The sequence below is a fragment of the Populus trichocarpa genome, chromosome 19 (genome assembly GCF_000002775.5).
Source record: "Populus trichocarpa isolate Nisqually-1 chromosome 19, P.trichocarpa_v4.1, whole genome shotgun sequence".
Classification (NCBI taxonomy): Eukaryota; Viridiplantae; Streptophyta; class Magnoliopsida; order Malpighiales; family Salicaceae; genus Populus; species Populus trichocarpa.
The window spans coordinates 2,543,543-2,568,002 of NC_037303.2; the positions used below are offsets into that span (position 1 = coordinate 2,543,543).

At 32.6% G+C, this 24,460-nt stretch overlaps 1 protein-coding gene and 1 long non-coding RNA gene across 2 annotated transcripts in view; both read right to left on the reverse strand.

The window, feature by feature from the left end:
* LOC127904778 (uncharacterized) overlaps positions 1-16,323 on the reverse strand; it is a 37,804-nt gene extending 21,481 nt beyond the window's left edge. Inside the window, exon 1 of the long non-coding RNA XR_008058221.1 lies at positions 16,122-16,323. This is a non-coding gene — a long non-coding RNA (uncharacterized LOC127904778). The remainder of the gene's footprint in view (positions 1-16,121) is intronic.
* Positions 11,052-11,794, reverse strand: LOC112325980 (uncharacterized). Its single transcript, XM_024593178.2, has 2 exons — positions 11,539-11,794; positions 11,052-11,417 (listed from the first exon to the last, which is right to left on the reverse strand). The coding sequence occupies exons 1-2, from the start codon at positions 11,699-11,701 to the stop codon at positions 11,209-11,211; spliced, it is 372 nt and encodes a 123-aa protein (XP_024448946.1). The 5' UTR covers positions 11,702-11,794; the 3' UTR covers positions 11,052-11,208.
* Positions 16,324-24,460: the final 8,137 nt, after the last annotated feature.

Genomic DNA, 24,460 nt, shown 5'->3' on the forward strand with positions numbered 1-24,460 from the left:
TAATTGTCATAAAATTAAATAAAAATTGATTACACATTATTACTATTAATTAGCAAGATTCTTTGTAGCCTACATTTATAAAATATTTAAATATGCATCTAATGTTTTGCTTCTTATTAGAAAGATCAACTTTTAACTTAAGTCCTTAATTAGTGTTCACAAGGTTTTTCTTATGATTTATCAGTTTAAATATTTTTTAATTAATTATATTAAAAAACATTCATAAAATTGATATCTTATTCTTTTATGTTAGAAATTAACTTTGAATTCTAACTGCAACATATGTAAAATAACTTATTTTTTTGAATTCATAATTTAGATTTAGTGACCGAAATAAAGCATAAAAGTAGAGAACATGAGAGAATCTCCATCATGTTGTCAGAATTTATTCAATTAATCCTTTGTTTTCAAACATCTCTCAATGTTATATGAATAATAATTATGTATCATTATTAAATTTTTTAGTAATAAAATGAAGTTTTATATTTATATAGTATTTAAATCACCAAATAATTTGTCTTAAAAATATATTAATAATTCTTAAAAAAACTCGAGGAAATAAAAACTCAATGATTGAATCATTTGTTTCTTTTTACTAATTTGGCTTAGTTTTTTGTTTTTCTATATATATTTCTCTATTATGCTATGTTTGTCTAGCTTTAAACATATATATTAATTTATTGTTAATATATTCTAGACCAAGTCACAATTAGAATGATTAATTAATTGTATATTATGAGATAATTCATTAGGTTTTATAATTATTAAATTCACTATATGGATAATTCACATCACTATATGGATAATTCTTAGATTAATTGAACAAATTTAGAGAACAATAATTCATTAAACAAATTCAAATAATATAAGAGTTAATAGATCAAATTAAAAATAAATTAATGGAAACACCCATAAATTTACAGCAAAGGACCATACAAAAAAAAAAAAAGCCATTGTTCCAAAGCTAGGAAGAGTTGGCGGCTGGTTTTATTTTAAATTAAATGTAATGGAATCCTGGTCTCGTTCATTATTTACTGTGGCAACAGTCATTGAGAGTGATGAACTCCGAATTGTTGGTGGACGCATCCATTAATTAAGCCAATAGCAGCTATGATCAATCTTCAAACTTAAGGACTTGACGAATTGAATCCCTTTTTCGTTGAAATTCTTGAATTATCTTGATTGTTTGTTATTGGTCAAGCCGTTGGAGATTGAAGATTGAATATCAGTGTTTATAAATTGTCATTTCAGACCTCTTAATGCATTGAAGAGTTGATGTGTGGTACTTGCAGCTGAAGAATATTATACGGACCAAATTAATAATTCTTTTTCGTAAAAATTAATTGGTGTCGTTGATTATTTGGTGCTGAAACAGTCTTTGAGAGTGATGAACTCTGAATTGATGCGAGGCTGGAACCTGTCAGTTTCGGCGAGAGTCGACCAACGAAACTAGAATTAATATGTCCTGGTTTGTTGTTAGACGCAAACACAAGGACTTGACCAAATTGTAAGACTCTACATCTTGGAAGACTTTCATGGATATTTGGCGATTTTCATTGAATTGACGGGTGGGTTAGATAAAGAAACTCTTGAATTTAACCCTTTTTTCGATGAAATCCTGTTGATTGCTTGTTATTTTGATTCACTTTGCCAATGGGAGGTTTCTTTTGTATTGGTCAAGCGGTAGGATATTGAACCCGAGAAATATAACTTAACTAGTCAGGTTCTAAGTTTACTCCTTAAAGGTCACTAAACATCAGAACCATTGAAGATTTACATGGTTATTAACTTTAGAACCCGTAGGATTAGTCGAGATGCGTATAAGCTGGCCTGGATACTCATGTTAATAAAAAACAAAAAAAAAAAACAAATTTAGGCTTCACAAATCAGCAGTGACATGGAGATATTAAAATTAGAATCCACTGCATAGGTCCACTTTCGGACACATTTTTTATTTGACCCGTAGATCCCATTTCTGAGATAAATTTTATTTATTTATTTGATTTTTGTTCTTGAAGTATTTTTTTATCAACGCAAAAATCATTGTTGCTCTTAATTTTATGTTTTTTTTTTTTTGCTGTTTTAAGGGCATCAAATTTCGTGTTCTTTTGCTGCTTCAAAGGGATTATCAATATAAAAAACAGATTTAATCTTGAAAAGTGTAATGTCATTTGCCTTGTAAAGCAATTGTAATGGTAATTTATAAAAACAAAACTTTCGTGCTGCCATAACGGCATAAGTCCAGTGGCGGAGCCATGTATGTATAAAAGGGGGCAATTGCCCTCTTAATTTTTTTTAAATATATTTTTAATATTAGGATATTAATATAATATGTTGATGAGAGTTTGATACACGGAAAAGTAAAAAAAGTGGAAAGTTATTGTTGAATTATATTTTAATATAATATATATGTACAGCTCATTGACTTAAAATTTTTATGTACAGCTCATTCACTCAATTTTTTTTTTCTTTCACTAATTAACATAGAGCTTCTTTTCATTTTGATCCGTTATTGAATGCCTCTCTCACTCTCATGCAAATTTCTCTTTTTTTGCTTTATGAGGTAAATTTCTTTCATTTTTTTTAATTTATTTCATTATCTAATTTTAGTTATATTCTTTTATAATTAGTCATTAAAAACATTAGGGTTTATGATAATTTAGGGGTTTTGATATGAATGTATTCAAAATAAATGTTTGAATTTACTAATTTAATCAATTAAATATTTCTTTTTTTTATTATTATAAATGAATAAATTAATGTTCATATAAAACCACTATTCTTGGCATCTCGTGTATTGACAGAGTATATTATTGAAATTATTTAACCGAAATCTCTTAATTCACTATAATCACGGATTAATTATTAATTGAGGTATCTTAATTTACAATATACATATATTGATTGTCATTTTATATCACAGATTTGTTTGTAATTAATTGTTAATGAGATGCTTGGAGTTAGGAGAGGCATGAGTTTAAATTCTATAAGCTATAATTTTTCTCTCTCGGTATTTTTTTATATTTGAAACTATAATATAGTATTAAAACTTGTTTCATATATTTGATTTGGTGAGTTCATACAACTTTTGTGTGTGTGTTTAGAAATAATTTAAATGTCTAGAAATGATTAAGTATAATTTAATCAACATACTTATTATATGCATATAGATATGAATTGAAATGAGTTTTGATGAATTGATGTGTATTTTGCTATGAATTTCATATGAAAGATTTAGAATTATTGTATAATTCAACTGACTATTGTTTAATAACGAATTATTGTGTAGTTGTGTTAATTATTATGTAGACACTAATAATAAATAAAAAAACCAGCAGGTTCATAAATAAAATTAACATATCACTAGACAAGTATTTCAAGCATAAATACCTTAAAGATGAAAAGTCATTTAAAGTTTCAAGTTATGTAACTCAATCAACTTCGAAGAAAAGTTATATTAAAAAGTCATATAATATTTGTTATTAGTTTGCCCCCTCATCTTAAAAACTCTAGCTCCGCCACTGGGCATAACCTTTGTTGCACTACACATTCCAATCTTTCAAGGTATCTCATGTATTTAATATTAATTATTTTATAGTTTTTGGCTAATAAAAATACTTATTCCTCATTAAATAATTACTATTTTGCACCATACCTAACTAGCAATTCTCTAAAAACAAACTTAATTCCTTTTAGATTATAAATGGTTGATTAATTTCCCTCCTATATGATATATCTCAAAAAATAAATTCGTTTGATATTGCAAACAATATGAATTTTTTGTTCAAATTATAAATCATATAGGACTTACATGTAAATTAAATACAACAATAATCAATAAACGGATATTATGTAACATTGACTACAATTAATTACATTGCAAGAGATAATGAGTTTGTGATAGGACTTACATGTGTTCTAAACCATGTGACAAATTGTTCATCTTGTAATTGAAAGATCTGGGATTCGGTCAGCTGTGAGTTATTGGACAGTAAGTATCGTCGATGTTGCCTGCAAGGTTGTTCCAAATTATATGAGTGTATGGTATCACAAAAAATAAATAGTACACTCTTGACAAAGTTTAAGTCGAACATCTACTTACTTAATAAAAGGTCTCAGCTCATCACAGTTAAATAAGACATAACTGTGTGCTTGTCTGAACTCTATTTCAGACAAATATCTTCCCCTCACGGCATTTTTAGGTGTGGGTCGTCTAGGATTGGAGAATATTGACAAGTTCTCACTTGAATGCACCTCACCACCATCATCATGCCATGGAACACGGTTTATCCTAGTTCTCAAATGAGGTTCGAAATAGTATGAGATAAATGTTGAGATCTCCTCAACAATATACGCCTCACATATTGACGCCTCAACATGCGCCTTGTTCTTAACCTTTTTTTTAAGATTGAACAAGTACCTGCATATATATATATATATATATATATATATATATATATATATATATATATATATATATATAACATTATCAATTAAAAACATTAAAATAAAAATAAAAACATTTAATTATAAATGTCATAGCAACTGTAATATCTAACCTCTCGAATGGATACATCCATCTGTACTGGACCGGTCCTCCAACTTTTACCTCAAACAGTAAATGTACGGGTAGATGCTCCATTGAGTCAAAAAATGATGGAGGGAATATCATCTCAAGTTTGCATACTGTCTCGACGATATTCTTTTCAAGCCTTTTAATGTGATCAACATTCAACTTGCTGGAGCATATATCTCTGAAGAAATGACTAATCTCCGTTAGTGCATCCCATATCCCCTTTGACAACAAATCACGAAAAGCTAATGGGATGAGTGTTTGCATAAACACATGGCAGTCATGACTCTTCATTCCATATAATCTGCATTCCTCCGTATTAACCAGGCTTGATATGTTCGAGGCATGTCTATCGGGAAAACGCAGACTTTTAAGCCATTTGTAGACTAGTAGTTGTGCGTTTTTCTCTAGCACGAAGCTTGCTCTTGGTTTTGCGACCCGTGACCCATCACAAACCAACTCCATATTTTTACGGTTACAGAACAGCGCTACATCCAATCTAGCCTTGATGTTGTCCTTTGTCTTCCCCTTAACATCCATGACGGTGTTGAAAATGTTCTCAAACACGTTCTTTTCAATGTGCATGACGTCAAGGTTATGGCGAAGAAGATTGGTCTTCCAATAAGGAAGCTCCCAAAACATACTTCGCTTCACCCAATTATGGGTCAAACCAAAACCAGGAAACTTCTGCTTACCTGATTGGAGACCAAACACAATTTCACCGTACTCTGACACAACATCAAACAATTCTTCACCGGAAAGACGCGGGGGTGCAACATCATTTTCAACTCTGCCAACAAAGAAATCCTTTCTGTTCTTTCTGTACCTATGGTTATGTGGCAAGAAACGATGGTGACAGTAAAAAAAAGAAGCTTTACCCCCGTTTGTTAGCGTGAATGCCTTGTTGTTCTCCATACAGTATGGGCATGCTAGCTTTCCATGCGTGCTCCAACCAGAAACCATTCCATAAGCTGGGAAATCATTGATAGTCCACATCAAAGTCGCTCTCATAACAAAATTTTGTTCCCTCGAGATGTCATAAGTCAAAGCTCTAGAGGACCACAACTGCGTCAACTCATCAATCAACGGACGAAGACAAACATCTATATTCCACCCCAGACTGCTCGGACCTGGTATGACCATAGATAAAAACATGAACTCCGGCCTCATACACATCCCCGGTGGCAAGTTATAAATTGTCAGTATGACCGGCCAACAAGAATAAGGAGCAGCAAATGACCCGAATGGGTTGAATCCGTCTGTACACAACCCAAGACGCACATTCCTTGATTCAGCTGAAAAGTGAGGATGCATACTGTTAAAGTGTTTCCAGGCCTCACCGTCAGAAGGATGAACCATCACTCTATCAACCGCATGGTGTGATTGGTGCCATGTCATGTGCTCAGCAGTCCTTGGTGACATGAATAACCTCTGCAGTCTAGGTGTGATTGGGAAGTATCTAAGTTTTTTATATGCCACGAGAGTCTTCCCTCTACCAGTTCTGGGTTTGTAACGGGAATGCCCGCATGTCATGCACTCGGTCATCTCAGCATTTTCAAGGTAGTATAACATGCAGAAGTTAGGGCATATATCAATTTTCTGGTATCCTAAACCGAGGGGTTTCATCATGGACTTGGCAGCATAGAAGTTCTCTTTCAGCTTGTTCCCTTCAGGTAAAATGCTTCTCGCCCATTCAATAATCTTGTCATAATCGGCCTCACTCAACCCGTGATCTGACTTGATGGTGAACACCTGTGCTACGACTGATAATTTACTGTGGTTCGTGCAGCCATCCCATAATGGTTCGTCAGAATCTCTCAACATATCAAAAAACCTTGTTGCATCTGCATTAGGTTCTTCTTCTACGATTGGACATTCCCTGACATTACCTTCACTCATTCTCATTGCATCCATAACCATATTCCTGTAAGGATTATTGTTCTCATTTCCAACTTCATGCATGTTGCTAGCACTAGAAGTTGACCCAACCACCTGTTCTTCCATGCTCTCATCAGGAACAAATAGTTCTCCGTGAGCATACCAACACAGGTAATCTTTCATGGACCCTTTGGTTAGAAGATGCATCGTTACAACATCTTGATGCAGAAACTTTAAATTTTTACACTTCCTCCATGGACACCTAATACCGCCATCAGTAAAATTCCTCGGAATAGATGTTGTGAAATTAATAAAACCCTGGACACCGTTACAATAATCCATCCTCCGCAATCCTTGGGGTGAGTCCCGATACATCCACGAACAATCATCCATGACTTCTATTGAACCTCTATAAAACATAACAAAAATATTGGTTTTCCCTGACATTATCCAACAAACTAAGACAACACTTATGTTAAATATTCATTATCAATTATCAACTATCAACGTTCATACATACAAATTTATACATATATAAATTTACAGAAATCACAACTTCGAAATAGAATTGATAACAATTAAACAAGACTCGTTAAACAAGCTATTAATTATTTATTTCATCACAACGACACATTTAATTCGGTGTAATTCAAACAAAATTTCAACAATTTACAAACAAATATAATTTGACAAAATCTAAAACAAACTATAACAACTGCAAAATTATACATTCATACTACAAGTTTCTTTGACAAATAACAATTAAACAAGTACAAACGTTAACAAAATACATATACTAAAACAATAAAATTCACAATTAAATATTAAAACTAAAAAGGATAGATTTACTTACAAAAAAATGATAAAATCTACAAGAAATGGATATTGTGATCACGTACAAGATATAAGAAACTTGAGTGCTCGTGTTGAGAATAGTGGAGAGTTGGGATGGGTGTTTGGCTGCAGTTTGGGAGGGGAGCTGCAGTTTGGGAGGGGAGAGGTGGGATGGGAAAGAAGAAGAAGGAGAAACAGAGGAAGATAGTGTCGGCAGATCGGTGGGCATATAATGGTTTTTTCCGATGGAATCACCGACGGAAGTAATCCGTCGGTTCCGTCGGTGATTCCATCGGTGACAGTGCCACGTCACTGTACGGCTATCTCAGTTTGAATCCCTCGGTAATTCCGTCGGTAAAATCGTCTGACATCACCACGCCGTTGCATATTTCCAGCCAAACTGTATACCCCGTCGGCGAAACCGTCAGTATATACTGACGAAAATATTCTGTCGGTATATACCGACGGTGTCGCCGACAGGTTTAGATCGTCGGTATATACCGATAGATTTTGAAACGGAAAAATTCTGTCGGTAATTCCGTTGGTTTTCTCCGGTTTTCTGGTAGTGAGGTATCTCATGTATTTAATATTAATTATTTTATAGTTTTTGGCTAATAAAAATACTTATTCCTCATTAAATAATTACTATTTTGCACCATACCTAACTAGCAATTCTCTAAAAACAAACTTAATTCCTTTTAGATTATAAATGGTTGATTAATTTCCCTCCTATATGATAAATCTCAAAAAATAAATTCGTTTGATATTGCAAACAATATGAATTTTTTGTTCAAATTATAAATCAAGTGAAACTTAACATATATTATATATGATGATCAATAGGGAAAGCAAACCCCATGTACAAAGTACAATATTTAGATTTGTGATAAAAATCTAAAAAGAAAGAACAAAACTTGGTACACACAAAAAAGAAAGCAAAAATTGTAGTGACAAACAAGTAGTTTAGCTATCTAAATCACATTGGAGTTTGCGGTCCTCTTTGTTTAGAGGGCTTAGGAGGTGGTGGTGGTGACGGCAACGTGGCTTTTATTGACAATCTCTTCAACTTGTGACTGGGAAAATTACTTGAAGGAACATCGTTTGATGCCAGCCCCGGAACATGCATGGAGGAGAAAATCAGGGCGCAAATTAACATGAACCTCAGGAAGCATGAAAGAACTGGAGCCATTGCTGCAACCACTTGAAGTATGAAAGAACCTCAGGAAGTATGACTTCAATTCATCGACATATCCATCATTTATATAGGCTTTCATACTAATTTTGAACCCTTTGATTGTGTCTGCGTTAATAATTTATAGTCAATTTATTCCCGTTCATAAGCATGAATGCATAAAAAAATATGTTGACAGAAAATTGACATATTCAGCATTTTACACGACAGAACATTTTATAATGTCAATATTTCTAATTAACAGCTTTGAAATTGTCAGAGTTTTCCCGTCCATACACGGAGACATCAACCTCGAAGGGGAGGATTTAAGCGCTTTTGCTATGAGTAAGGAAGTTTTATTTCTTGCGGTCAAAGCGAGGTTGTCTCGATAATTTTTTTGTTTAATTTCTCCTCTCTTTTTTTTTTTAATTTCTGTCTCCAATTATTCTTTTATTAGTTCTTAATTTCTTAATTCTTTGTCAACATTGACATCTTCATTTATGTTTTTTTTTTTCATTTCAAATTTATTTTTGAAAAACATTATTTTGATTATCCTGATATTTTTACACATTTAAATTTTGCCTGTGTTTCAAAAAAACTACTTAAATATTTAATTATTTACATAGTTGATAAGTGCCAACTCAGTGAACAAAAAAATTAAAATTACGGTAAAGGTTCTTATAATAATTTTAATATCTAAAATGCCCTCATAAGTACACATTAACTTCTAAAACTTTGAACTTTCAAGTAATTAAGATTACAAAATACTATATGACTCCACGGCAAAAACCTTCATTTTCCCTTTCCTCTAGTTGGAATATACTTTCTCTCCACATAATTGAACTTTTTCTTCTCCTTGTGTGCTTTCCTATTGCAATTCATCCTTTCATTGTCTACTAAACTTTGATTTTCAGTTTTCTTTTCTTATTTTTTTTTTGTATAATTTGTCGTTAATTTTTTGAATTACCATTGCCAAAATTAACATATTTGTTTTTTTATTCAATTTGTTATTTTGGGAAATTAATTTGACCCCTCCTGATATTAGAGCACAATGACACTTTGCTTTTGTATTTTCAAAAATTAAATTTTACGATAACACTTTATGTATAGAGTGAGACATGTGCGAACTCAGTTATAAAAAAATTAAAAAAATATATTAAAACATACCTTTTTAATACCACCTTTTCACCAAGATAGTGTTCTTTAGGCAATTTCTCTCCTAATTTTGGCTCACCATTATTTTCAAATCTGAATCTCGGCAATCAGACCATGTGGTTGCATCTTAAATTATCAAATTAGCTAGGAATAAGTTCAAAATTATCCAAATCGAATTTCAAACAACTTCAATTTGATCAAAAAAACAAATATGGCCTAATAAATAGCTCAAATTCAACAACAAAGCCGATTGCACTTAGCATCAACCACACAAAAACATTTGTTGCGATGTTTTTTAATTGTTGTGTTCATCTCAATCTCTTCGTTACAGTGGTGTGTTCATAACACAATTTTTTTTTTTTACTAAATAGCCTCAGATCCATAGTATTAGTAGGCTTATGTTGCTTTTATGCCAATTTGATGGAACTTGATTGCAGGAGGCAAGATTCCCGCAGCTTTGATCGCTAACAATATATCAAAAAACATATATTCACTTTGATGATCCAAGTTGTTGTGAGTGGATTAGTTTGAAAGTTCTGCCTCCAGATGTGGAATGACATTCTGCAAATTTATTGAAGTGAATTGTGAAATTCAAAGTCATAGAGTTATAAGATTGAGTTAACTTCTAAAATTATCTTGAACTAATATATGGATATTAAGGGCAAATTGATACTTTTTTAATTTATAGTGTTTTTCATATTTTTCTATAAATAGTAAGTTATGCTTTTTATTTAGGATGGTTATATGTTAGACAGAAAAACTATGTAAATATAAAATTAGAGCTAACACTCCAGGCGTAGCAATCCTTCTCTCCTAAATAGGGATTTAAGAGATTTCTCATGGGTTGTTCGTGTGGATTACTTTTGGTGGCCGGACAATTGGATGACTTGTGGTTTGTGACAACTCAGTCTTTAAAGAATTATTCAAAACCAAAATACATCAAATCTTCAAATAATAAATTCTTAAACAACTCTAGATCTATCTAACGAAATCTTAGAGACTCCAAAATAAATTTTTTTCCTAGTTTTAGTTACATGTATGATTTTAGGAAACCCAACACAATTCTCACTTGCAATAGCCACTCTTTTTTCTTTTTCATGTATTTAGATTAATTTTTTTATGCTTATACATCTAAATCTTGGATTTAGACTTGTGTTGTTTTGCATCGTCTAATTATTATCTTTGTTTGTTATAGCTTTTTCTTTTTAAATAAATACATTATCATTGTTTTTTAGTTGGATAATATCGATTTTCTTCCATTAAATAAAGGCATTATCATCCTTTCAATACTTTATTTAGTATCAATAAAGTTGCTATTTTTCCTTCAAAAAAATATCTCGGTAATTTTATCCATTTGCGAATGCAATAACGAGTGTGTGTATGTAGATACATATGCACAAGTTATCTCATTAAATTCAAAATTTAAATAGAAAAACAAAATTCCATGCTAAACTCACAATAATATCAATAACAAGAGATTAACATTGTCACTATTCTTTTGTGACAAAATAACAATCCAAAACAGACTTGCGTGAATCACAGGCAGCAGGACAACGCATGTGAAAATATTAACGGCACGTCTGACAATACAATGCCATCAATGGTGGTGGTGTTGTGGTGGCGGTGGAAATATAAAGGCTCCGTGATGAATTTGTGTGTTGGGTTTCGGAGAAGACAGCTTCGGCGTCCCAACTCTTCTAGATTCTGGCTTCACCTTCACTTCAGCAGTGACATGCTCAGTCGAAGCTATTTTAACAGTGCCCGACTCACGATCACTGCTGTCAAGAGCAAGCATGATGTTGATGCCTGTGCTTGGATGATATATTTGCAACATCACAACAAGAATTATAATTATAAGCATAAAGAAAAAGAAGAAGAAGGAGAAGAGATTGTTGATGCATGGTTACATGAGTTTAAATTTTAATACCTCTCGTCTTTCCCAGTGGGTATGCTGCCTTCAGTTTATGAGGACACTTCCAGTGGGTATACTCAGCCGTGTCATAGGCCTGAACCATGCAGATAGGTGGAGGAGTTAGTATTATTAGTCCATGAAGCCACATGAACACGATCGAGTTTGAAATTTTACTCATTTGGGAATCTATGTAGAGATGTTATGTGTATGTGAAGTGCTAAATTTTTTTATGCTTTCTTGGTTTGGGAACTAATTATGCATCAAATAGCTAGGAAGGAACCTAAGTTTCTTAGCTAAAGTAGACCATGTCTTGGTCGTTGATGGCTGCAAAATTTCAACCTTGCTGGCGACACACACGCCACGAAGTTTCCCACAAAAGATGATTGAAGTTTTGGTCCTCCAACTCTCTAATTTTCAACTTTTTTGTTTTCCACATTTTCTCCAAATGAGGAATTCATTTTCTCTCCAAGTATTATTCTTTTTTTTATTATTTCTTGGAAACAAAAATCCCAATCCATAATAATAAAAAAACTTATTGGTATAAGAAAGAATAATTATATCGACTTAAAAAATAAAATTTCTTATGTTTTTCTTTGATAGAAAAATAAAAATTTTCACAATATAATCAAATATGAAAATATGAAAAGCTCAAGAAAATGCTTTACAAAAACAAAAGAGGCTTTCCAACAAACAATCAAAACCTAAGTTTAAAGACCCTGAGCATAGGTTGGCGCTTGCAGGATCAATTTATTTTTTATGTTTATTTTATAGCTTTGTTTTGCTAAAATATAGAAAATTAACCATTTTTTTTTTATTTTTTTTTGAGTTTTAGAGAAACATATATTTAAAGGTATAAAATTTCTGCTCTATTAAATTAGAAAACATTGTCGTACATCTAAAACTTTTTTATATATATAACACTACCAGAAATTCGCTAAATACCAACGGATTTACCGACGGAATATTTCTGTCGGTAATTTGAGGTCGAAATTACCGACGGACACTTTTCCGTCTGTAATTCAGTCGGTAACTACCGATGGATCATTTTTCGTCCGTACTTCAGTCGGTAACTACCGACGGAAATTTTCCGTCGGTAGTTACCAACTGAATTACAGACGGAAAAGTTTCCGAATTAAAAAAAAAGGCGGGTTGCTGACGTGGAGATTTTGGCGGGTTATTTTTTTCCGACGGATTCAAAACGAGGGATTTGAAATTGCCGGTACAGTGACGTGACCGGTTCGCCGTTTAAATTGCCGACGGACTCACCGAGGGATTTGAAATGGCAGATCCGTACGGTGACGTGTCTATGTTTCCGTCAGAATCACCGACGGAAAATCCGTCGGTGAAACCGTCGGAAAAAGTTAATATATGTCAGCTCTGCCGACCCTCTCCTCCCCTATTTCTCCTTCTTCTTCCTTATCCCAACTCTCCCCATCTGCAAACAACCAGCCCCCCCTCCACCCAAAAAAAAAAAATCTTCCTCATATCAGCACAACAAGTTATATTTCTTGAAGTTTTGTGGTCACAGCATCCGTGTTCTGATTTACCGACGGATTTTATCAATTTTTGTAAGTAATTCTATCTTTTTAAATTTTAACATTTAATTAAATGTCAATTTTATTGTTTTTTAGTATATGTATTTTGTTAGTAGATGTACATGTTTTATTGTTATTTCTCAAACAAACTTGTAGTATATGAATGTATAATTTTATACCTATTATGGTTTGTTTTAGATTTTGTAAGATTGTATTTGTTTGTAAATTGTTAAAACTTTATGGAACTACCGAATTACATGTGCGTGCTATTTTGAAATAATTAATAGCTTGCTTAATTGGTCCGTTTAAAGTTTTATCAATGGTATTGCGGAGTGGTAATTTCTGTAAATTTATATATTTTAATTCGTATGGACGTTGATAAATGATAATGAATATTTAATATTTATGAGAAGTTGTGATTGGTTTGTTGGATAATCTCGAGGTAAAGTAATATTTTTGGAAGTTTATTTACCTAACTTAGTTAATTAATACATGATGTCATCATAATTTTATAGAGGTTCGATATAAGTCATGGATGATCGTTCATGGATGTATCGAGATTCACCCCAAGGATTGCGGAGGATGGATTATTGTAACGGGGTTCAGGGTTTTATTAATTTCGCAACATCTATTCCCAGAAATTTTAATGGAGGCGGTATTAGGTGTCCATGCAGGAAGTGTGAAAATAAAAAGTATCTGCATCCAGATGTTGTAATGATGCATCTTCTACACAAAAGGGTTTATGGAGAATTATCAGTGTTGGTATGCACAGGGAGAAGTATTTGGTAGTAAGAGGAGAATGAAAGAAACGGTGGTTGGGTCTACTTCTAGTGCTAACAACGTGCATGAAGCGGCAAATGACAACACTAATCCTTACAAAAAATCAAGACATCATCTTCTTTTTATTAACATTAAAACGACAACATATTAGATCGACTCAAATCAACTCAAATCTAGATCATAAGACCCTGATAACCCTATAGATAACAAATTAAAAAAAAAGGTTAATCAACCTAACTAAAAAAATAAGCCGAGTCAACCTTGGTTACGTTGCTAAACCTAAATCATGAGATCAAGAAAACCTTAGAGAAAGCAAATAAAAATAATAATTATGAAGCTTAATTATTAATCAACTCAATATTGAAAGAACAAATTAAAAAAAAATCAATTAGGAAAAGAACACAAAAAACTACTTGAGTCAATCAGCTTAACAAACGTCCTGGGTTATACGATCATGATAATTTTATAGAAAAAAAAGAAAATAATAATTATGAAGTCCAATTCCCAAACCATCCAATGTTGAAGGATTAAATTGAAAAAAAATCAAATAAAAAAAGAACAAAAAAATAACCTAATTCACCCCGAGTTAACCACCAAACTCAAGTCAAGAGATAGAGATAACTCCATAAAAAAATAAAAAACCTACAAAATCCAATTCTCAACCGATCCTATGTTGAAGGATGAAATTGAAAAAAACATTAATTAAAAAAGGATTATAAAAAAACCCAAGTCAACCTAGCTAAACCACATAAGTTGCGAATCAGGTCATGAGACCATGATAACCCATAGAAAGCAAATGAAAAAAAACAAATGTAAAACTCAATTTACAATCAACAAAATGTTAAGGGATAAAATTAAAAAAAGTTCAAAAAAACAATCTGAGTCAATATGACTAACTCGTAAAACTTATGACCAGGATCATGAGACGAGGATAACTCCTTAGAAAGTAAACAAAAATAAACTTTGAAATCCTGTATTCAATAAACCTAATGTGTAAGATAAAATTAAAAATAAAAAAAAATAAGTTTGAAAGTAAAAAAAAAATCTTCAAAGATTTCAAATACCAAGGTGAAAAGGAGCTTGAAATTCCATTGTTAATTGTAACCGTGAAATGCCAACTAGTAAAAGTTTTTTTATTATTATTAATATAGATGTTCGGGTCAGTTTACACATATCTTGACTAATTTCATGGATCTTGAAGTTAATGACGATGTAAGTTTTTAGTAGCCCTAAAAAAACTCAAATTCATAACTATTTGTTTGGGAGTGTGGTTGCTGTTATTTTTCAAATAATTTTTTGTGTTGAAATGTATCAAAATGATATTTTTTTATTTTTTAAAAATTATTTTTGAGATCAGCACGTGAAAACGATCCAAAACATATAATTCAAATATAAGTCATGGATGATCGTTCATGGATGTATACATAATGACTTGGGCTTCTTAATTCTTTTGGAGAATGTAGAGTTGAAAAGTATGTTTAGCGCATTGTTTAACAAAATAAATTAAAGAATTGAGAACCGAAAGACAAATCATGAATTCATGATTATAAGAATTGTGTAATTAATACTTGTTTGAGGTTAATATCGAACTTTGCATTTTAGTTGGGATCCAATAGAAGCCCAAGATATTTTTTTCTTAACTTCAAATCATAATTTGTTAAATCCGATTTATCTTGACATGACTTAAAAAATATATAATTCATTACCTGTATCAAATTTTAATTTAATCTGATTTGCACATCCTTTTTAACAAAATAATAATAATAATAATAATAATTGACTAAAATTGACTTTATAACCCGTGAGTTAACTTAACCACCAGTAACTCTTGCCTGAAATCAAAAAGTCAAACCTGAAGGAGCCTGGACGTGAGGGTAAGAATGTAAATAACACAAATTTCACGAAAAGTCCGAATCTGGAGTCCATTAGTTTTTTACCTATAAAAAAGTGCCGTATTTTTTCATGTGGCTGGCGAGAGGAGAGAGAAACAAATAAAGAAATGAGCTAGATTTTTATTGGATCTTTCCATCTTCCATATTTCCATTGCCATGACAAGAACTCGCAAATAAGAAAAATAAAAAAAAAGAAAAGAGAAAACGAAAACGTTTTCATATGCTACTCTAAAATTCATGCGCCTTTAGATGACGATAGTGGAGATGGGGGCGGCGGCAACGATGGCATAGGTGGTGGCGGTGTAACGACCCACCAATGAACCGATCTATTGGGTTTTGGGGGAGGTGGTGATGGAATTGCCCTCCGGGATCTCCTTCCTAGCTGCCCCACCTTTACTTCCGTGGAGAAATGGTCGGTAGAAGCAATTTTAACCTTACCCATTTCAGGACTGCAGTCCAAGACTAAGGCCATTGCTTTGTAGCCTGTGCTTGGCTGATGGTCTAGCATCATCATAGCTAAACAAATCACCAGGAGAAGCAAGAAGCAAGAAACCTTCATTTTTATTTTATTGAATGGAGGAGGCCTACAACGTCAAAACTATTTGATATTTTGAGTGATTACCGATCTTTATCGATGGTTTGACTAATTAACTATATTTTATTGATTTTATTAAAATTAAAATTTAATTTAAATTTTATTAAATTTAATGGTTTGAATGTGAGAGTTCAATTAGATATAAGAAGGGTTTATTCGCCTCGTGATCCTTGCAAAGATTTCTCTCCTCTTCTTCCTCCACCTCCAACCAACTCTTTTATTTTAGATCAACTGTATTTGAATTTTTAAATTTGTAATAATTAAGTATTTGATTTTAATTTTAATTTAATTTATTTTATACTTTGTTTAATAGATTTTCTTTTTAAAAATATTTTTAAAGCATTATTAACAATTTTACAGATAAATTAAGTTTGTCAATATATTTTAAAAAAGTTAAAAAATAATTACTATAAATACTATGATGTCACTGTTTAATCATCGACAGTTTTATACTATTAATAATATTAAATAATTATCAATAAAATTATATATAGTTGTTTTTTAGGGATAAATTTGTTTTTGATATACCTTTTATTTCTGTAAATCTATCTGTAATTATATTATATGATAAGTTTTCCCTCCAAGAATAACCATCTATAAGCCCACCATTGATAAGTTTTTCAATGAAGGATAATCATATTTAAGCCCGTCAGTAAATGTTGAAAACATGGAAGACTTTCCTAGAAACAATAATAAACATACATGGTAATTCCTTTTTAATTAATTTCTTGAATACAACTCTGTTAAGAACAAATTTTATTGGTCTTTGAATACAAACTCCTTTACTTACCCATCTAACCAGTAGCAAAGTCAAGTCCTCGTAAATAAACTAAGAGGATTTTTATTTTATTATTATTTTTTAAAGTTTTGTCAACGATGCATGTGCTGACAAATTGTTGTTTTTTTTTTTTTTTAAGAATTATGAGTGTTTGGTTTTAAACGAATCCAGTTCCCTTTAATTATTTAAATAATTTAAGTCTGAGGATAGCTAACTAAAAATGATCATTGTATTTGTAGTGTGGAAATATTGAAATAGTATTAAGTCTTTTTTTCTTCCCACCAAACTTAGATAAATATACTCTCCTGGCACACTTGCTTTTATTTATTGTCTCAAGGTTTATGAAGAGTGTGGTTATAGTTATTTTTTAAAGTATTTTTTATTTAAAAATCTATTAAAATATATTTTTTATTTTTTTAAAATTATTTTTTATATTAGCGCATCAAAATAATCTAAAAATATCTAAAAATTATTAATTTAAAATAAAAAAAATAATTTTTTTTAAAAATATTTTTAAAACATAAAAAAAACAAAAAACAAACAAGGTAGAAGTCATCTGCCAACTGTGAAACGATATTTGAAATTGGAGTTTTGCTATTAACACAATATATTACTGTTCTAGAGCTCGCGTGGTTTCTAGGATTCAAAAAACTTATTCTTGAATCAGACTTCACAGTTTTGCTATTAACATTAACTATTATTGTTCTTGCATATATGGATTTGAAAACTTGAATTTCCTCATGCACATAAACTGCAGGCTAGACCAGCAAATCGGAACAACAAATGGAGTATAAATTAAGGAAGAAAAACAAGAGGTAAATCTCAGAGGCCCCATGTTATTCAACTTAGATGCATCGAAAACACAACAAAATGGGGAGGAATAAAACACAACATAAGCTGATCTCAATGTATGACTCCAGGAGGTGAATTTGGTGGTAACCCTTGACCTTTTTCCCTGGCGGCCACCGGAGGTGATACCCTGGTCGCGGCAGTGTCTCCTCTCCTCCGATAGTAAGGAGAATCACCATCTGGGATACGTCTTTGCAAGACCATTCTTGAATTCTCTATTTTGTAGAAATTATGGATGGAAATATCTCTGCCATAACAAGTCATTGCTGCGGGTGCAAAAACTGCCAAGACCAACACAATAGTAAGAGCATAGAAACGAGCTTCCATTGCTACCTATGTTTCTATTGAACTGATGCAGTAACACCTACTGCGTTTGTCTTCCATTTATACAAAGAATGGAGGGCTTTTTGTACAAAACAAGGCATTGGTTAGCATGGAAGTTTTTTCAAGAAAGCATATTTTTGAACATTTGAAACACTCCCCAGTCTCCTCTTGTTACAACTAATAGCAAATAAATACTGCCCTGTTGTGCACTTGCTTTTATTTATTGTCTCAAGGCTTTTGAAGTCAACTTGCCAACTGTGAGAATTGTTGGAGTTGGAAGTTCACTAGTAAGTTCGTTGCCAAGAACTTGATTTGTGACTTAGGAAGCGGAAAAAAATCTAAAAAATTAAGCAGTCAAAATTCAAAGCTCAAACTTTGAGATGTATTTTGTGTTTGAAGATAAGAGGTTGACATTAATGGTTAGCAATTTCCAGTTGACGAGGATAATCCATTAAAGGGTAACAGCAACAGCAGCTCCAAAGATATAGAGAAAAAAGCTTTGTTATTGTAGCTGGTTGTGTATTCACTGTATTGTAGATAGAGTTGATCATCTTGTGCTTATCTTATTGACGCAGAGAAAGTTGAGTTTAACACACATGTCTAAACCCTAAGACCAGATAAAACACGATCAAAGCTGCAAAAGTTTATAGTTTTATTTTGTAAAAGTCTCATAAAATAAAACAATAGGTTTAAATACCCTAAACATATGTAAATAACTAGAAAACAACAAATCAAGTAAAATAATAAAGCTAAAATTAAAATTAATATGGAAAAAGTCTAAAATATTGTAAAAAAAGTATAGGTTGAAAAAGTATTTTTATTAGTCAACTATTGTTAAAACAATATCTCAAATCAAATCAAATCAAATGCTTGAAAAGTTTTTGGAGGAATTCTAAAAATTAATTTTATATTATTTTTTATTTTAGAGTGAAAACTAAAACTTGTATAAATTTACCGTTATCTTATATAATCCAAATTAAGATAAATAAAAATATAAAATTATGAATATTAACATCTCAATTAAAAAACTTATGATTTTATGTGAAACCTTAATAATGATTTTATATTATTCTTAAACAATTACCAACATTATTCATGGTGTCACTTCTAACCACTATGAACCTTACCAGGACCCTAAATATGTTCTTACTCACAATCACACATTAACTAGAACCCTAAATATGTTCGATTATCTATAAAAACACTACCCAAAGAACCAGTTTCATTAAAAACAAGTGATAATGATCTTTATGTCTTGTGTGGGTCATCAAAATATTTGGTCTCTAGCTGTTCTGATTAATGAGAATGGTGGAAATGAAAAATTTTGATCTGTTATACTGTTGTAGATGAAGGATTCAAGTACTTCGAAATTTATGCAAGGCCTTCTTTAGGTAGTTTTCCTTAGAGAAACATACCGGAGGGATTAATTCAAAACTCTTGAGAAGCTGGAAGGTTGACCGATGGAAAAACTAGTTTTGGAGGTTGATTAGTAAACTAGATTAATTAAAATTAAGTTCAATTATATTAATTGAAAAACTAGTTTCAATTATTTTGCGTGTAAAGTTGTACTTTGATATCCTGACACCAGTACAAAATTAGAGTATATAGAAAAAGGATGATAGGGTTGGTAAAGAGAAGAAACGAATGAAGGAGCTGTCAATAAAAATTAAAAAAAATAGTCTAAGAGATTATTTTTTTAAGCATAGTTTTGAAATCCGGACCGGTCTGGCGGGTCGACCCGGGCCTGGAACCGGTCCGGATCTAAGTAAAAACCCGTCTGGGAGTTGATCCGGCGAAACCTGGGCGACCGGGTTTAATCCGGGTAAACCCGGCTTGTCTACCCGGCCCTATTTTTTTTAATATATATATAAGTTTGCATCGCTTGGCTGGTAGGAACGAGTGCAGGTGAACGAAGAAGATTACCATTCCGCCGTCGGTGAGTTATTCAGCTATGCAGGGTATCAACGGCACCACAAAGCAAGCCAACCTCGTACACAGAAAGAACAAACTCAGGCTCAGCCAGGGCCCTACTCCAAAAAGAGAACAGATCCATCCCACCTTATACGAGATGCCGGACCGGAATCTGCCTCCTCTCTGTTTGGTTGAGAATTACTCTTCTCTGGTACAGGAACCGTTTGCAAGGGAAGAATCAGCAAGAGCAGCCCAGAGATGAGAGGAAGAGGCGTCCATGAAAGAGAAATGCAGGCGCTGTGATTGGGCACAAGAAACTAAGGGAGAGAGAGAGAGAGACAAAGACTGTACAGTTTGAATTTTGTGGTCCATGAACTTGAATTTTGAATTTTGCGTGCGCCTGTGGATAAAATGCCAAGTGCCTAACTTGGACTGGCTTTTACCTGTTTTTTTTTTGTTGATCCAGGTCAACCCATCTGACCCGTGACCCGATCATTATACCGGGTTAACTATCGGTTCGGGTTTAAAAACTATGTTTTTAAATATCTTTTTGTTTCATAAAAAATAATTTTTAAATTTTCTTGTATTTATTATCATTAAAAAAAATTGGTGAACAAAAAAAACAATTAGTTTTTCTCTCTTGACCTACCTATACACTAACCAGGTCTATGATGAAAACTAATGATAATGTATACTGAGATGTACGCCTTCGCTATAAGTTCCAAACAATTAGTTTTTTTTTGTATATATATATATATATATATATATATATATTTTGAACATGCATATTTAATTTGGTTATAATTGAAAGAAATTAAATTTGAAGGATGAGTTTGGAATAAATAATCAAGTTAGAAAATCAATGAAGAGTTTAATTTTAAAAAAACAATTGAAATTCAAAAAACAAATGAAGAATTGAAGGACTAAGGACTAGAATGGATAAACTGGAGGATTTAGAGGACATATTCTAATTTTATCAGGGGTATGATTGAAAATAATTAAAAAAAAAGTGAAATTGACCGAATTAAGAAAGATTCAAAGCCCAAGGACTAAAACGCACAAAACGCTAAAATACAGGACTTATATGAAGATAGAACTGATTTAATTAGAAAAGAAACCCCAAGGCATACAACGACGCCATTTCACATTAAGTGAAACAGCGTTTTGATTAAAAGGGAGAAGAACAAAGGATGAAGATACAATGGAAACAATGTTGTTTTGTTCACGTGTTCTGCAGATTTCTAGGCAAGGCAGGGATGGCTGATCCTCGTGCAACATTAAGGCTTGATTTTGATCCTAATTGATTCTCTTGGTGGAAAAAAAATGAGAGAAACATATTCTTTGATATGTTGGCAACAATCAATATACAAGAAATCAGGCTTTAACTCTTAGAATCCACTACAGATTTCGTGCCAAAATGCTCACTCAATCAGCCTCCCTCCAAGACTAGCAGCCATCCTTTTTATTTTGATGCAAGATTTAGCTTTCAAAATCTGATCCTATCTCCACGAATCAAGAAAAGAGCAATCAATGGTCAATAACTATGTTGATTTCCAAGATTACCTCCAAAGATTGGATGCTAATAAAGGCAGTGATTTTCTTTCCTTTCATTTAAAGACTAAGACCCTCCTATAAAAGAAAAAAATAGAGGAAGCACAGGCACAAGGAGAGAAGATAAGTGAAAAAAAAGAAGAGAAAACACTGGAGAAAGAACACTGGATAGAAGAAAATCGTGAGAAGGAAGGGAAAAAGATAGAGAATGGAACAAAAGAAGTTAGTGACAAGAAGAGGAGAAGAAAGGCCGAAGCAACGTTGTTTTCTTCTACTGCTACAGATTCTCTTTTAATTCCAAGTCTGTTCAAGTCGTCCTTTATTTTTCAGCAGCTTGTAAAAACCATGATCAAATTACCTTGTATTCGTTTTATATTTGTTAGATGAATAGTGAACTGAGATGGTAGTCCCATATCATCACCACCATGAATGTTTTGAGTATGTTGTAATTAATCTTTCAAATCCCATAGTTGAAGGCAAGAACATGATAATGAGTTTTGCTCTCTCATTGAAGTTTTTTTTTTACCGTTGATTGCCACAGAACTTGTAAGGAGAACTTTGAAATTTTAAGATTGTAAGAACCCCTCACCTACGGTATGCTAGAGTAATTTGAACTTTTGACGCCTTTTATTTCTTCTCTTAAATTTAAGCTGACAACTGCAATATGCAGAAGTAAACAAAAAAAAGAAAGCAGTTCTCGTACTTTGGTCATATATTTTGAATAGAAACAAAAGTGAAAAAGAATGACTATTCGTTAGGATGCATTGGTTGATGATTCAAGAAAATAAAAGGAGAATTAGGTGGCGAAGAAATTTTATAGTGCTTAGAGAGTAGTTACTTTTTAGATTTTTTTTTAAAAAAAAATACATACAAGTAGGAGAAAGAAACCCTACATGCAGGTCATGACTTTTATTTTCTCTCTTTTCTTTGTGTTTGTCTCTTTCAAAGTTCTTCTTTTAGGATATTTCCGGAGGTAGGGCCTATAGGTGTTTTCTTCTCGAGTTTCTTTCTGTTTTTGCAGGCATTTTACTGTCTTGATATACAAAGACACTTTGTCAACAACTGGCAACTGCGTACAGGGTGGTGAGCTAGTTGCTGATGAAATTGCAGCTGCTTTAACAGCTTGCAGAACATTGGCTAAAGTGGTCACTGAATTTCGGTTTCCAGCTCCTAGGATCTTTGCATTCATGGTTTTTATTTTCCCACTACTCTTTGCCTTTCACTTCTATGCACCCTTGTCCTTCAATTTTTCTTTTTGTGGCAAAAATGATGAACTTACAGGTTTGGGTTAATGATACGAAGGGAGCTCTCAAGCAAGATATTTTGTTTCTCGGCCGATTCCTGCACACAAGGATCCACCTTATGAATAGGTAAAGGTGGAAAAGAGAAAAATAGCCTCTTGGTCAATAGTATTTATAGGCTTATGGTGTTGGATTTATGGCAATTTGATGGAACTTGACTGCAGGAGGTAAGATTCCTGCTGCTTATATCTCAGTCAATAGAAAAAAAGCACATATATTCTCTTTGTTGATCCAAGTGAAAGGGGTGCTCCCAGAACCAAGTTAACTTGTAGTTTTACATAATTCAATGGCTAATGTACCTCAAGAAAAGAGAGTCTTGGGAAATGCATCCTGCTTTGCCTGTGAACTCCAATGAATGATTGTTGAAATATTGCTAGAGGTTCTGCCTTAACAAACAACAGCTCTATAATTAGTGCCATTGTCTGGCGTTGTGAACTAGTAATCTCTGTTTCACCTTTTATTGTTTCTACACCCGAAGGTAAAGTTTTGACTATATATCTGTTGAATATTGCTGCTTTTCTCTTGGAAGAAATTACAGATGTGGAGTGAAATTCTTCAAATTTATTGAATTTAGTTGTGAAAGACAAACTCACAGGGTGATGAGCATGTGCATGTTCATTTTATAAGTTTAAAAGTTTGAACCAAACGACTCTTTGAGTAGCTTTGACATCTACCATGGTTTCTTGAGCTTGCCCCCAAATCCGATCCACAAGTAGAAGTCGTCCAACGTGACTAGTTGAGATCATATATTTTTAGATTCAACGATTAAGTAGATATCAATGTCATAGTCCAGGATAGCTCTACTAATTGTTTTACATTTAGACATTGAACCCAGTACACAACATTCCATGATAAAATCATAATAGCGGATAAAAAAAACCCTGACTTTGAATTCTGGAGTTTACTGCTCGAATGCTAGTGTCCAAAGAGTCTAGACTCTGCTCTGAATCGCCTGACACAAAACTGTTTTTTTAAGGTGATTATATCATTATTCTTGCTGCTCCTAAGAGTGATGATATTTCAAACCATTTTGCATGCTTACAACCAGAGGCCTCACTGCTATACTGGAAGATTTTTGGGTCGTGTCCTCAAAATCCATGACGCCCAGATCATCATGGCTTGTAGTTTTACTTCGGCCCATGCATGAGTTGGCTTGAAACACTAAAGCCTTCTCTTGTAATTCTGTTTCTTCTGAGTCTAAAATAGCCAACAGCAAGGTCGTACAATATTCAAGAGCATTTTGTTGCTTTTCAAATTCCATAATTTCAGGAAACAAGGATAATGGATGTACAGGCATGTTTGTTGCAGCATTGGGATCGAAGATAGCAGCCTTTTCCAATCTGTCAAGGCACTGATTAATAATAATCTCAACGTCATCAACATCAGCTTTCCTGGGATGAGGTTGGTCAGAGGGGATAGCC

What these genes read in the sequence shown, in the direction of transcription:
- LOC112325980 (XM_024593178.2), bottom strand. Translation starts at nt 11,701, where the DNA reads ATGAGTAAAATTTCAAACTCGATCGTGTTCATGTGGCTTCATGGACTA. An exon ending in CCCACTGGGAAAGACGAGAG is followed by an intron (nt 11,418 to 11,538) that starts GTATTAAAATTT and finishes ATCCAAGCACAG; the next exon opens with GCATCAACATCATGCTTGCT.